The following is a 13,681-nucleotide window of genomic DNA, read 5'->3' as shown; positions in this document are numbered from 1 at the left end:
ACAGCCATCAACCATGAGAAGTGTAGAAAGGAGAAGCACATTGGGTCATGAGAACGTGTAGTTTGGGGACTTCCACCTGAGCAGGGAGGTCAGGCAACAACAGGCAAGTAGCATCAGCCGGTGATCATGGGGATCACTTTTCTAAACTGTAAAGTGTAGTGCTAACCAAAGAAATGATTCTGATGAAGTACTCAAACTTCAGGCCAACACAGTGGGCAGAACAGTAATCCACTTTGTTTTCGTATGTGTGTCTTTGGAAAGGAATGGTGTGTTTAGAAGGTGTGTGCTCAGTGGACATGTTGCATTTCTACGTGTTTGAGATGTGATCCCCAATTAATCACTGGCACTTGGAACCATGAAATCTCCAGAGCCAGTAGTGTCAACTAGCAACTTCACCTTTCTGCACTGCAACAGGAAAACAAGATTGACATTCCCACTTGTTCCGGGCGGCTGCAGCCTGCCTGTATTGAGTCGTCAACTTCTCCCACTGTGAGCTGCTTCTGCAAGCAAAGGATGCCACTGACAGGGAACTTTGTAAAATTCGGGGCAAAAAAAACAGTAGAGAAACAAGAGAAACCTAAGAATTATTAAATTGCACCTTCAGGGGGCGTTCTTATGACGTCCAACCCAGGGTGGAGGTGTCCTACTTTCTTACATTGCTGTGAACTGCTGGGTTGGGCACCTGCCAACATTCAGGCGGCAGTTACATAAGAGCTTCTTTTTTTTCCTGGAATTTAGGCTCACTGCTGATGTGTGACCTTCAGCAGTAATTGCCAATAAATGCAGTGGGGCTGTTTACTGTTAGACACTGGCAACCATAGAGCAAGCAAGCTCAACTCAGAGCATACAGAAGCTGTTGCAGAACCTGGGGAGGGTTTTTTTTTAATGCTGAGATTATTCCATAATGACTGAAGTTGTATAATTTAGTCAGGTGAGAATGCGTTTTTTAAAAATGAATTGAGTTCTGATGGACTTGTTCTATAAAATGTAGGTGAAATTACATCATTGGAACTGTCATTTTTATTTCTTATTTTGATTCTGAAAACAAATGCCATTAGTAAAGGGCATTGTGTTAGCAAATGTGAAGATTTAACATTGTTCTGCTAAAATGCTAGATAACTTCTCTTTTAGCTCAATTTTCTGCAAAGCGTTCCATTGGCTTAACGTGGGTTTTCAAAGGCTGTTGAAGGACAGGGCCCAGCAAACATATTTGCAAGCCCATTCCCTGTTTGTTTGTTTGTTTCCTCCTCTGAGGTCAGGAGTGGGTGAAAAGGAACTGAAGACTGGTTTAGGGAGATTAGAGACTATAAATTCCCTTTGATGTGCTGATAACAAGATCTATAATACAGTTACATTTCTGGAACTGCATTCAGCTTCGGCCAGGGGTGGTCCATGAAAGAAGACATCTTATTTCAAAGGAAAATTCTAGAAGCCCAGGGCTGGTGGAGGAATTCATGTTGATGGCAGCAGAAAACAAAGGGTATTTACATGGCTGTCCTCTGTGCATGTGTTGGCTCATGTGTGTAATGGACACACATGAAACAGATGTATGTAGGTATATATGTATGTGAGTGGATGGGTGCTGTTGTGCATACACCAGAAATAGTAACCCTAGGAAGTCAAGAGTGACAAAGTATAATTTCCTTCATTTATAGTAGAAACTCATCCTTTGGAAAAATGTTAAGTACATTATCTATTGAAAGTGTGTGTATCATTGTGTCATATGCAAGTATCTAGTTGCTACGCAAGTACCGGACTCTGATTAGTGGCCTCCTCCAGGAAGAACATTTGGGATTCAGTGACTTGAGATTCATTTTGAATTTCTATTTCAAAGCCAGTCATTTGAAATCTTTTTTCTATTAAGTTTGATTTTGCTGACCTTTTTGAAAAGCACTGGGAAGACTTAGGATCCAAGAAGAAATATGAAGAGGCAACAGGGGGCAATCGTTGGTTTCTAAGTTCGGAACTCGGCAACATCAGATTACTGTCAATCACCTGGTGGTTTAGGAGGCTTTGCCTTGACTGGAGGTGTCAGCACCTGAGTGTAGTGACTGATCCCAGGACCAAGGTGGGAGAAGACAAGACTTGTGAAATTCAGACATGCACATCTTCTCCAAACATTCTCCTTAATGTGTGGTCATTGAGGATGACCTTTCATGTAAAAAATAATTAAATTTGATAATAAAAATGTGCTGAGAAAATCAAGTCATTCATTTATAAAACGTTACCTTGGGGCTGGCCCAGTGGCATAGCGGTTAAGTTCACATGCTCTGCTTTGGTGGCCCGTGGTTCACTGGTTTGGATCCCGGGCACAGACCTATGCACTGTTCATCAAGCCATGCTGAGTCAGTGTCCCACATAGAGCAGTTAGAAGGATATACAACTATGACATAACAGTTATCTATTGGGGCTTTGGGGATAAAAAAGTAAAAAAGGAGGAAGATTGGCAACAGATGTTAGTTAGCTCAGGGCCAATCTTCCTCAAAAAATAAAACATTATCTTTTGCTTTGGATATTATATATTGCATTTCTGTAGTTATCTTATGCAAACATATATAGCTTATTAATATGCTTATATTTTTCAAAATTGTAGCTTGCTGACATAAAATAACCTTATCCTCAAGGAAATCTAGCTGAAATCCTCATGTAGGAAGTGCTAGTGTAAAGGTTGTTGGTTATTTTACCAAATTATATGCTGGGTACGGTTAGGCCTTTTCCATGCCTGAAATCGTTTTGTGTCCCAGCAGGTTGTATTATTTAGGGAACTTGTCTGTTAGATATTATGAAACGAAATTTACAGAAAATATACCAAGCATTACTTAATGTTTTAGCTGGAAGGAATCCTAAAGAATATATGCTTTGGTCTCCTTGAACTACAGGTCAGGAGATGGAAGCCCAGAGAGGTTCGTGACTAGCTCAGGGTCACACAGAGCCAGTGCCTGGATAAACCGTAGTCACACGACACCCGTTCAGTGCTCTTGGTTTTTCCATTCTATTCTGTGAATAGTTAAAAAAACATTAAAAAATTGTCCGTCTGTTTAAATAGGGATTCCTGAAGCTGAAAGCATCCTTCATTGTCTCAAAAGTGTTCATGAAATGTTCAAGGAAAAAAGATAATTTAAATTAATTTTTGTTTTAAAAATTTATTAATTTAAAACAAGCATGGCAGCAGTTTAGGGAGGCAATCAAATGTCAATATAATCATAGAATATATCAGAAACCACTGATCTCTGGTTAAGAAACAGCTGAGTACTACCTGTGACGACTCTATAAGAATTCAAGATGCTTCTTTGGACGAAGATATCTCAGACAAGAGAATTTGAAAAAAAGGAAAGAAAGACACACACCAGTTCCGGTTCCATTTTCTTTATTTCCTTTAGCTTTTGTTTTGATTGGCAGGGGAGTAGGAAGGTAGCTCTGTGGGTTCCTGCAGTAAATCCATGCCTGTAATCCTTTTGTTCTAATCATATAGGATCAGTATAAAGGATATGTTAGTGGGCATGTGGCCAATGGAAATAGTAGAAGACAATACTTTTTTCCATCGATATCTCGGACTGCTCAAAAATGCATGGGCAATTGCTTTAATTCTGCTTTTTCTCATGTGTTCTTTTTGCACTAAGGGTAGATAGCACAGACGTTCGCACAATTTTAATTCTTTAGCCTGAGGCATGCAGAACCTAAGTGTAGAGTTAAAATGCATTCTTGGATCGTAATCTTATTTATATCATCTTGAAAAGACATATACCTGAGCTCTGGTTTTATTTTCCTCGCCATATTCTTTCTACCACAATATGCCTCCTCACCCCAACAGGAAGCTAAATGCTTTGGAGGGAAATTTTCTCCCTGAGACTAGAGGAGTTGCACTCCTGTTTGAAAGCTCTTCTGTCCAGAACTGAGTGACCAGCCCTCCAGATGTGCCTCCTTGTCCTTGTGAATTAGTTTAATCTTTGTGCTTAAAGAGATCCCCTGTATTTTTACTTCATTTTACCTGTTAGGAAATAGGAAAAAAGACAGAAATCATTAGGTTACATAATAACGGTCTAATTTTAAGAGCATTTTTTCCATCTTGGGGATCAAACCACTAAAGGCGTGGCATTGAGCTGGGTTGAGACACCACCAAATTTCACAGCTTCAGTCCTCCCACGCCTTAAACACCTGCTCTGGCTCACCACCCAACAGTGACACTCTGGCCTCGGTGTGCTAGGTCGCTGGAGGCTGGAGCACCGCCGAAGGAGGCCAAGGTCACTAAGTTGCAGCGTGAGCCTTGGCCTCATTCCATGGTGTCAGACTGCACCTTGAACCAAGCCAGTCGTGCCTGGTGCGTGACTTTGGTCCAGGGTGGCCTGGGTGCGGTCTCGCGGTTACGCCTGATGTCAGTTTCCTGTTCTGAGCAGTTGCCGTTTGGAGGATAGATTCGTGATGGTCTTCACATGGAGCCGTGGACGTTTCTCTAGCCATGTTAGCCACCACATGCACCCTCACAATTACCCTTCATTTCCTTCAAGGGCATCATCTTGTCTCTCATATATGGGTTGGGAATAATGAAATCAAGGAGAGGCGTGGCTGAGGGGGGTGTCTTCGTGGTATGGCAGGAGTAGGGCCAGGGAACCCAGTCGATGGAGCTCCTGAGGGAAGTGCACGGGTGGGATGATAACCAGCCAAGTAACACTGCATGCAGCAGCCTCTGTTTCTCCTCACAGACATGCTGGCAGGGAGCGGCTTCCGCTCATAAGCCAGAGCCTCAGGTCTTACCTTCTGATGCAGGGTCAGAATGTGGGAAACGGAGAGACGCAGGAAGATGCGTATACCCACAGGAGAAGTTTGTCTCAGGAGAGTGGTGGTGCAGAGCTTTCACAAGCTCTGGGCCCTGGGGAGGGGACTGCACCTGAGGCCCCTGTTGTCATCACCCACCCCCTGCTCCCTCCCAGAGCCTCTGGGTATGCACTATGCTGAACAAAACACAGATATATGGTGGTTCTTCCTTTGACATCTATTTTTAAAGACATATTTCCTTCTTGGTCAGTGGTAGACTTTTTGTTTCTTTATTTTCAATATGTTTCCTCATCTCAGGCCCATTGTCTCATCCAGCACAACCACATTCAGTTCCATTTAAAAGAGAAAGGGTCTCCTCACCTCGGTTGCTGAAGCCGCCTTCTGCAGGTGATACAGCTAGGTCACCTCATCTTCGATCTTGCCTTCCGTGTCTTGTCCTTGACTGTTGGTCTCTGGACTTCTCTGTGGCCCGTGAGATGCATATGCTGTAACTAACATGCTTCGTTTTATCCCCGACTAGCTGCCACAAGCTCCGGATTCCGAGAACTCCACAGAGGTGTGTGTTGCTCACCTATATTTGCAGTGCCAGCAAATATGGGTGCTTCTCAGTTGTCCTGGTTGAGTGTCTGAATTGTTGTGGTGAAATGTCTGTCCCGGTGGCAGGTGCCGGAGGGACGTCTCTAGCCTGGTTGGGAACTGATCGCTGCTGTCATTGAGGTGACTCTTGGTGTAGAAAGAAAATTCTGAGGAGCTAGAGTTAAACCAAAGTGCCCCTCCAGGTGAGGGGTTGTGGCTCTCTGAAGGCTTTCACACAAAACTGTTGCCTTAGTCTGGAAATGTTCAGTTGAGAAATTCTGGAACATTGAGACCTTTCTGTTCTACAAAATAGACTCTGGGTCCTGTACAGAGATGACGCAAACTTGAAGTTCTGGATATTAATGTATAGTTTTGGTGAAAGCTGCTAATAAAGTTGTAGTTTCACCATGTATTCTTTCTGTTCTTCCTGTCACTAACTAAACTTGCTAAATGAGGGACTAGAATTAATTAAGCATCGAAAGTCATAGAGAAGCATTTTGGGCAGGCATGTTTCCAAGTATCAAAATTTACTTTCAGAAACGTTCTAAAATCACACTGGTTAAAGCTAGAATGAAGCGTACTTTATTTGAAAGAAGTCTATGGAAAATCTTAAAAATGAAACAGATTATCAAATAGCTGAGTTGCAGTGTGGATGCTTTATAATGATCAGTCTCTAAAATTCTAATCAGAGCTCTTCATCGTTAATAGCTTTGATTAGAAGGCTGTGTACCGGTGGGTTGGAGAGAGCCAAGGTCCCGTGTGTGTCTGCTCAGAAGCATGTGCGTTGATCTTCTTATGCATGTGCTGTGCAATAATGCATGAGTGAATCGTGAGGACCTGTCCCGTTGAGTCTTGCCTTATAACCCCTTTTGGGTTCATGTAAAAGTACATAATATGGAAGCTCCTTTTCATATTCTTTGCAAAAATAATGTTGGCCCAAAAAGGTGTATGCCTGCTCATTTTAAATAGGGCATTAGAGTTGGGGGGTGGGATGGTTGTTAAGCAGTATCCAAAGTAATCGAGCATTACTATTTGGGGAAAAACAAAAACAGGCCTGTACTCCTTTTGTGTAACTCTTCACTCTGAGTGTATTTCATTTGTGGCTGATGCTGAAGATGGTAGTGTTTCCTCGTGTTGTACTTAAAATGGAATTTCTGCATGCTTAGCAGGAGCTTGAACCGAGTCCACCCCTGAGGCAACTGGAAGACCATAAAAGGGTACGTAGTCTTGGGTGTGGGGAGCCAATGGCCATGACCCTTGCCTCAGCCACACACTGTGACTGAAAGCAGTTTTTGTTGTTGATATTGTTAAAGTATTAATTGGCCCATGACCAGTCACAGCCATATATATAAATGAAACTAACTGGAGATTCCACCTATTATCTACCTGCTCACACCCTGTACCCAACCATTCTCCAAATAATGAACAAGTGACCTCCTCACATCCTCTGGTCTTTTTCTGTGCTGGCCTTCTACTTAGGCGAAGTCTTAAAATTTTTTCTTTTCTGTAAGTAATGATTATTATGGATAATTTATAGAAACAAAAAGGTATAATGACAAGAATGTTCACAATTACACTACCTAGCTATGAAAGCTGCTAATGATTTAATATTTCCTTCTATCCACTTTTTTACACATGAGAGAATGTCTGCCAGCAAACACACATATCCTTTCATTGTCATTGGGATTATTCGAAGTATATAACTTTTGTTCCCTGCTTTTGTCATTTAATATTATATCTGAGCATTTTCTTTGAAAGTCTTTGAAGGTTAACAGCTCTCTGAAGTTCTACAAATTAATAGGTGGTTTGTAATTTTTCCTTTGGCAAGGAAATGAACCAGTGTGTATGTCTTGGGCTAGACTCTTCTTAGAGGCAGAATTGCTAGGCCAAAGGGTAGATACTTTCTTAAGGTGCTGATTATGCATTGCTAAACCATTTTCTAGAAGGCTATATACATCATGAGTGTGCTGACCAGCATTGATTTCATATTATCCATTTTTGGAAGATAACAAGACATCCTTGTTTTCTGAGCAGTTATCATATTCTGGTTACTGTGCTAAGACTTTTACATATGTTAACTTATCAATTTTTATTAATACTGACACTGACCTGGTAACACAGCCTTCATCCCCATTTCACAGATTAGGAAACTGAGACTCAGAGAGGTTAGGCACCTTACCCCAGGTCATGGGGTTAGAAAATGAACGGTCGTTGCAAAGACTGCCTTGGAATTGTCATCAGTTTCCTGGAGAAAGTACGCCCAAGATAACTGTGTGTCCTGGTGCACCTTTGTTCTTCTCACACACCCCAGCCCCTGCCCAGTCCCACCACGTCCCAAATCCTTTTTTTTCTCTTGTGATTGTGATTTCTTAGGCTATGACCAAAGAATAGCTCCCAAGAAGTTGGCATTTAGTCCTTCTCCTCCAGCTTCTAGTATCTCTTGCAGTTCATTGACCAAGGGCACCTTACATTCCTGTATTTTCCATCCTTGCCTGTCCTTTAAGAATTATCCTAGGTCTTAGAAGTAGCCAGTATAGCCACGTAGCCGTCCCTCATGCCCTAAACCCTCCAGAGACCAGTATTGAATGTTGCCTAAGCACATGAGCTTTGGAATTACAAACAGGTTCAAGTCCCCTTTGCCAGGCCCTCGCTATGTGATTTGGGGGAAGTTATTTAATTTCCCCCTGCCTCCGTTTCTTCTACTGTAAAATGGGGATGATAATAGTCTCCATCCCTTAGGACTGTTCTTCGGAGCTGTGCACATGAAGAACTTAGCACAGTGGCTGGACTGTGATAAGGGACGTTAACTATCGTATTGTAGTTACCATGCAGATTGAGACGCTTCAGGAATTTGGTAGACAACAGGAGTAGGAAAAGAAAGATATTTTTAAATTGAGGCACTACCTTAGTGCTAACTAAGGTGTGAAAGGCTCACCTCTCATGGGAGAGGGTGATCTTTCCTGAAGCACATGATTTTTAAGTGGCTGGAACCTGGGAAGCCAAAAGATCACTTTTTATCTCCTTTGCGTGTGGCGGTGTTAACTCCTTGGTTCTTTGCTCAACACGGGGCCATATTCCCACGCAGTTCATTAGCCACTAGTTTAATTGATAGACTGAAACTCTTTGAACCGAGTTGCCAGACGGGAGCTTGGTTTCATGACTCCGCACCACTGATCTTCCATTTTCACTCTTTTAACTTGACACTTATTGCAAATGAAACTCTTTGCCTTTTCTCAGTCTTAGGTAATGTGTGTGGAATTTCTTACCAGACATAAACATCTGATATTTGTTTGCATACTGTAGGTGTAAACTGCTGGGGGAAAAAAAACAACTAATACTATCTTTTAAAAAGGGCTGCATGGCCAAATGTGTGAAAGCCGAAGGAATGACATTATTTGGGAAGTCTTTTTTTTTTTTTACCTCTTCTCTGCAATCAGGTTTCTCAGCCTGGTACACCGTGAAGCGCTTAGTGCTGTTGAGTAATTTATATCAAGATGATTAGGAAGACTTTTCTATGCAGATTTTAATTTTTCCTAAATTAAATCACTGGCTCAGAAAAACAAAATTTTCCTTGAACCTCAATTTTCACACTAGGGATTTGCATAACTTTTAATAATGCTTATCTGTTTTCTCTTTCTATACCCTTTTACCTAAAATCCTCAATCTTTATTCTTTCAGAAAAGAAATGGATCTCATCTTGTTAAAAAAAAAAATTACTGTGGGTTTTTTTTCCCTTTGCAGTTTAATTTTGTGTGTATGTGTGTGGATAGAAGGTGAGATGAATATGTGCCAAAAACCTTATAATTAAGAGGGGGAAAAAAAAGTTTCTGGGGTGGAATGTGTGTGTGTTGTTTTTTCCATAATGAGCACATTTCATGATATTCTCTTATGGGGGAAAACTGTACCATTTGATGCATCAGTTGCTATGGTAACTGGTAGGGTTTTTCTGTGGAAGGAGAGGCAAAATGGTAATGTGAGATCCCTTTGTAACTTCAGTTTGGCATCCAGGCTGCATAAATGTGAAGTTCCTGTTCCTGGAGTCCACGTGTTCCCAGATGGCATGTGTTCCTTTCTTTACCTCCTCTGTGCTTGATTGCAAACTGACCAGGCTCTTGCTGGTTACCCTCAAAACCATGAGGAGTGGAAAATCTAACCAAGTCACTCCAGCCCTAAGTGTAACTGTGGTGCTAAGGCTCTGGCTGAGACTGCCCTAAAGGAGGCGTGTTTGTTGGCTGGTCGCAGTCACCCTGCCTTTGACCATTCAACCCTATGATCCTCCAGATTCTTGCCGCCACAGCTGCATTGACTGTCTTCTATGGCTGCAGCTTACAGGTGTCAACCCTGCCATCTGCCTCTCAAACAGTGTTCTTATGGTGCCAAAGGTGATCCATTCAGAGAATTAGGATGGTTTATTGCCAACCGTTCTTGTTGTGGAACCTCAAATTCTGTATCTTATTGAAAGAAAATCAGATAGATGCATCATTATGTTGAAAAAGAGAAGTCATATTTAATATCCTATTATATTCCATGTGGACGTAACCTTTTCTTTCCTCTTTTCCTTTCTTAGTAGGCTTTCTTGAACATTCCTTTGAAATTTGTATTTCTCTTATGAAGTCATCCTTTTAAATCACTATCCTCTCAATGACTGCTTTGGAGAATGTTGATGTGTTTGTTTTGGTGCCGGAGACTTGAACACCAGCAAAACTATATCTTAATACCAAAATGTGGTTTTCTAAGCCATTTAAGAATATTGTACTGAAAACAGTTTATTTAAAAAGTACTTGAAAACATCACAAATAACTTCCCTCATTGGAAGCACTCTCAGAATTTGTAATTTACAGTTGATCAAGGTTGGAAATGAGTTTCATGAGCTAAGAGAAGCACCCTCCTTTGCTGAACTACAATGAGACACATATTTGTGGGTGGAATGGAGAGGAAAATTGAGATCTTTCATTTCCTGAACTTGCATTTAAAAATTAGTACTACACCCCTCCGCTCCTGTTCACCCTATCCCAAATTGTTCCTGGAGTCTTTGACCAGCAGCATGAATTAACAAAGGAGAAAAACCTGGCAGTGTAGCCCTGGAACCTTATATGGGATGCCCCTTGCCTCCCCACCACCCTCAGGGTGCCCCTCCCTTTTCTGTCTGCTCCCTTCCATCTTATTTTGCAAACACTCCACTTGAAGTCTCCAGACCTATTCTCAGAGCTTATTAACAAATCACTTTAAATTCTACTGACTCATGTTACAGTTGCAGATCTCTTCAAAAGAACTCGAGTCTCTATTTTAGAGACCTGCTATATTTCAACACCTCTTCTCTCTGCTAGACTTCTCACTTACCTCTCTCGATGATGTACCAGAAGAACTCCATGCTTTACTACTTTGTCTCTGGGGAAGAGTCTGGGGGAAATCCACACAGCCTTTGACTTTTAGAAACTTCCAGATTGAGAGGTGGTCTGGGAGTCCCTTCGCATGACTGCAAGTGGAGTAGAGCTGAGAATTAATTCTTCTTCTTTGTGTTGCTTTGCCAGTGTCTCCTAGTATTAGAGAACAAATCAAAGTGTTATTTTTTTTATTTGGTTGGAGTTGTGGGAAGGAGTTATTATATCCCCTGTCCAAGATTCCTTTGATATTTATATTTTTAAAACTTTTAATGGAAATATTCAAGTATCTATGAAAGAAGTCAGAATAGTTTTGAGAACCTTCCTTCATAACTCAGCTTCAACAACTATCAACTCATGCCTACTCTTTTCTCATTTATACCCCTACCTGTTCCCCTCCTCCCATATTATTTCAAAGCAAGTCCCAAATGTCGTTTCATCCATGGTGCTTATTTTTTGATTGATATTTCTGATATCTTCCACTAATTTATTTTCTATAGCATTATTTTTTTCTTCACCATTTGGCCCATTGACTATTTCTGTAAGAAAGGCTTACTTTCAGTTTATTTTATCATTATTCTCTATTACTCTGATATCTTAATATTTTCTTAGGATCTTGTGAATAAACCATGTGCTTGGAGTAACATTTTTTATATTGCTATGTGGAAGGTGACCTGTGAAATTTTCAATTTGTCCAAATTTTATTGGCTTACCCAAAGGGACTTTTTTGTTTTTGTTATTGTTAGTTGCTCTTCAAAATTAATGTTCTATCTTTATTAGTGTGAGAGAGTACTTCAGATATTTAACATGCTAGATTGCTGCATGTTTTTAATGATCTGGTTTCCTGAGAAAATATTGAAGACGTTAACTTTAGAGTTTCCAAATGCTTTTATTAATAATTTATTTTTTCACTGAGTGAAACTGAGCCAGTTATGACTGAGTACCCCTGTGTTTTTTGAATATTAGTTGCTCAGTTATGCATTAAATTCAGAACCTGATTTCATTATCCTGTTTGCATTAAGGGTGAGGCGCTCAGGCAGATTTTGGTCAACCGTTACTATGGAAACATCAGACCTGCAGGAAGAAGAGAGAGCCTTACCAGCTTTGGCAATGGCCCGCTGTCACCAGGAGGACCCAGCAAGCCTGGGGGAGGAGGTAGGCTGTGTGGTGTGCTAATTAGCTGCACGTGTGAATTAAGTGTGCCCCATGAGCGCTGCATGTTTCTACTTAACAGGTTGAAACTCTAACAGATGAATTTGGGTTGCAAGTATATTTTTCAGCAACTTGTTTTGTTGTTGGCCTACCGTCAAACTGATGTCTAAAAATATTTCTCTGTGATTCGATATTGGCTAAGCCTTTTGCCCCTCTTTCCCATGCAGTGACCCTCTTGGTGATATTTGAATGACTCAAGGAACTTGATTTTATTGCACATTTTCATGTGGTCATTAGGACTCATATTTTCCCATAAAATGATGATGATGTTGGCAGTGAAGATGGTGAAAGCTACCATTTATTGTACGCTTACCAAGTGCCAAGGGCTCTCCCAAGCATTTTGCAGTCTTTGTCTTATTTTCTCCGCCAAATGACCGTTATATGGTAGGTACTGTTGTTATCCCAGTTTAGCAAAGGAAATGGAAGCTTGTTAGTGACTAGTCTATAATTGAACCCTAGTGTATCTAATTCTAATGCTCATGTTGTGTGCCTCCCAAACTCTTAGAGGAGTTTATCAAAAAAAAATCTCTCTATAGAATTGGTTAAAACCATCGTAAGAACAATTACAGGTAAAAGTTGCAAGAACATTGAACTCAACCATGGGTGTTGGTTTTAAGGGAAGCCAGGAGCTCAGTGCTCAAAGCACAGATGTGAGTAGCCTGATTCCCTGTCTATAATGATGGCTGTTGGGCACTGCAGATCCTTAGTGGATTCTGTAGGTAGCAAAAAATACTCGATGCTTAATAAATTTATCCTAGCAGATACTGGGGAGGGATCTTGGGTTTCTCGCTGGATGAAAACTTGAAGTGTATCTTCTCAGTTCACGGAGCTGTGCGGCTTCAGTGAAGATGCAATTCTCAGGGTGTCCCAGAAATGAGACCTTTAGCTTTTCATCCAAAAGTTCCCAGGGATTCTCAAGTAGAAGTTCCTCACACAGCGTCTCAAAACTGTTTGTCTTTACTTTCTGTAGTGAGGTCATTCAACAAATTTGTGAGGCCCTGGGGAGGCATCACATGGGGGTTTGGAAATGCGTCAGGGACAGATTCTGCTTTAAGAAGCTGTGGGAGAGAAGATATGCAACCCAGTTTCTACCTTGTACTGTAGATATAGTAGATCTAGATGTAGATATAATAGATCTAGATAGTCAAGGACGAGCAGCATAAAGGAGGGGACATTTGAATTGAGCTCTGCAAGGAAGAACCGAGAGATGATTTTCCATTTTTCTAAAATTGATCAGCCCCTTTCCCTGTGTACGTTAATGTTTCAGTTATTGCCAATAATAATGCAAAGTAAGTTCTTAAATAGGCACTTTCTATACACAGTCAGAATCCATTCCACTAAATGGCATAGGGCCTCAGATATTCATCTCATTTGAAGCTCAGTGAAGATGGAAACTTCATTTATTTTGTTCACTCCCCTATCCCCAGCTCTTGGCTCCATGCCAAGCACTCAGTAAATATTTGTTGAATGAATGAATGAATAGATAATTTATGTGAAAGGGTGAGTTTGGGGCTAGGGTGGATTTGTTAGAAAGAGGGCTAAAGTGATTGTTATAGGCTATACTTAGGAGTGTTCTAAGAAGTGTTTTAAGTTTGGTTTGTCTCTTAAACTCAAAGCAGTTCTTAATAATTCTGCCCCAAGTCATTATATTTTAATGTAAGGGAGAGTCTTGGCTGGATGGCTTTAGGTCTCTCACTGGAAAAGTATCATTCTTTCTTCATCTTACCTGCCTGCATTCA

General features: G+C 41.0%; 1 protein-coding gene across 5 annotated transcripts in view; it reads left to right on the top strand.

Moving 5' to 3' along the window:
- ITPR1 (inositol 1,4,5-trisphosphate receptor type 1) overlaps window positions 1-13,681 on the top strand; it is a 317,336-nt gene that overhangs the window by 199,004 nt on the left and 104,651 nt on the right. For 3 of the 5 annotated variants that reach the window (XM_058563433.1, XM_058563427.1, XM_058563425.1), the window contains 2 exons: window positions 6,516-6,566; window positions 11,753-11,885. In XM_058563433.1, coding sequence (XP_058419416.1) covers window positions 6,516-6,566; window positions 11,753-11,885 — 184 coding nt within the window. The remainder of the gene's footprint in view (window positions 1-6,515; window positions 6,567-11,752; window positions 11,886-13,681) is intronic. The other 2 variants (XM_058563442.1, XM_058563440.1) reach the window with 1 other exon arrangement.

The sequence above is a fragment of the Diceros bicornis genome, chromosome 2, assembly GCF_020826845.1.
Source record: "Diceros bicornis minor isolate mBicDic1 chromosome 2, mDicBic1.mat.cur, whole genome shotgun sequence".
Lineage (NCBI taxonomy): Eukaryota > Metazoa > Chordata > Mammalia > Perissodactyla > Rhinocerotidae > Diceros > Diceros bicornis.
The sequence above is the reverse complement of the archived record's forward strand: the minus strand, read 5'-3'. Positions and strand labels throughout refer to the sequence as shown.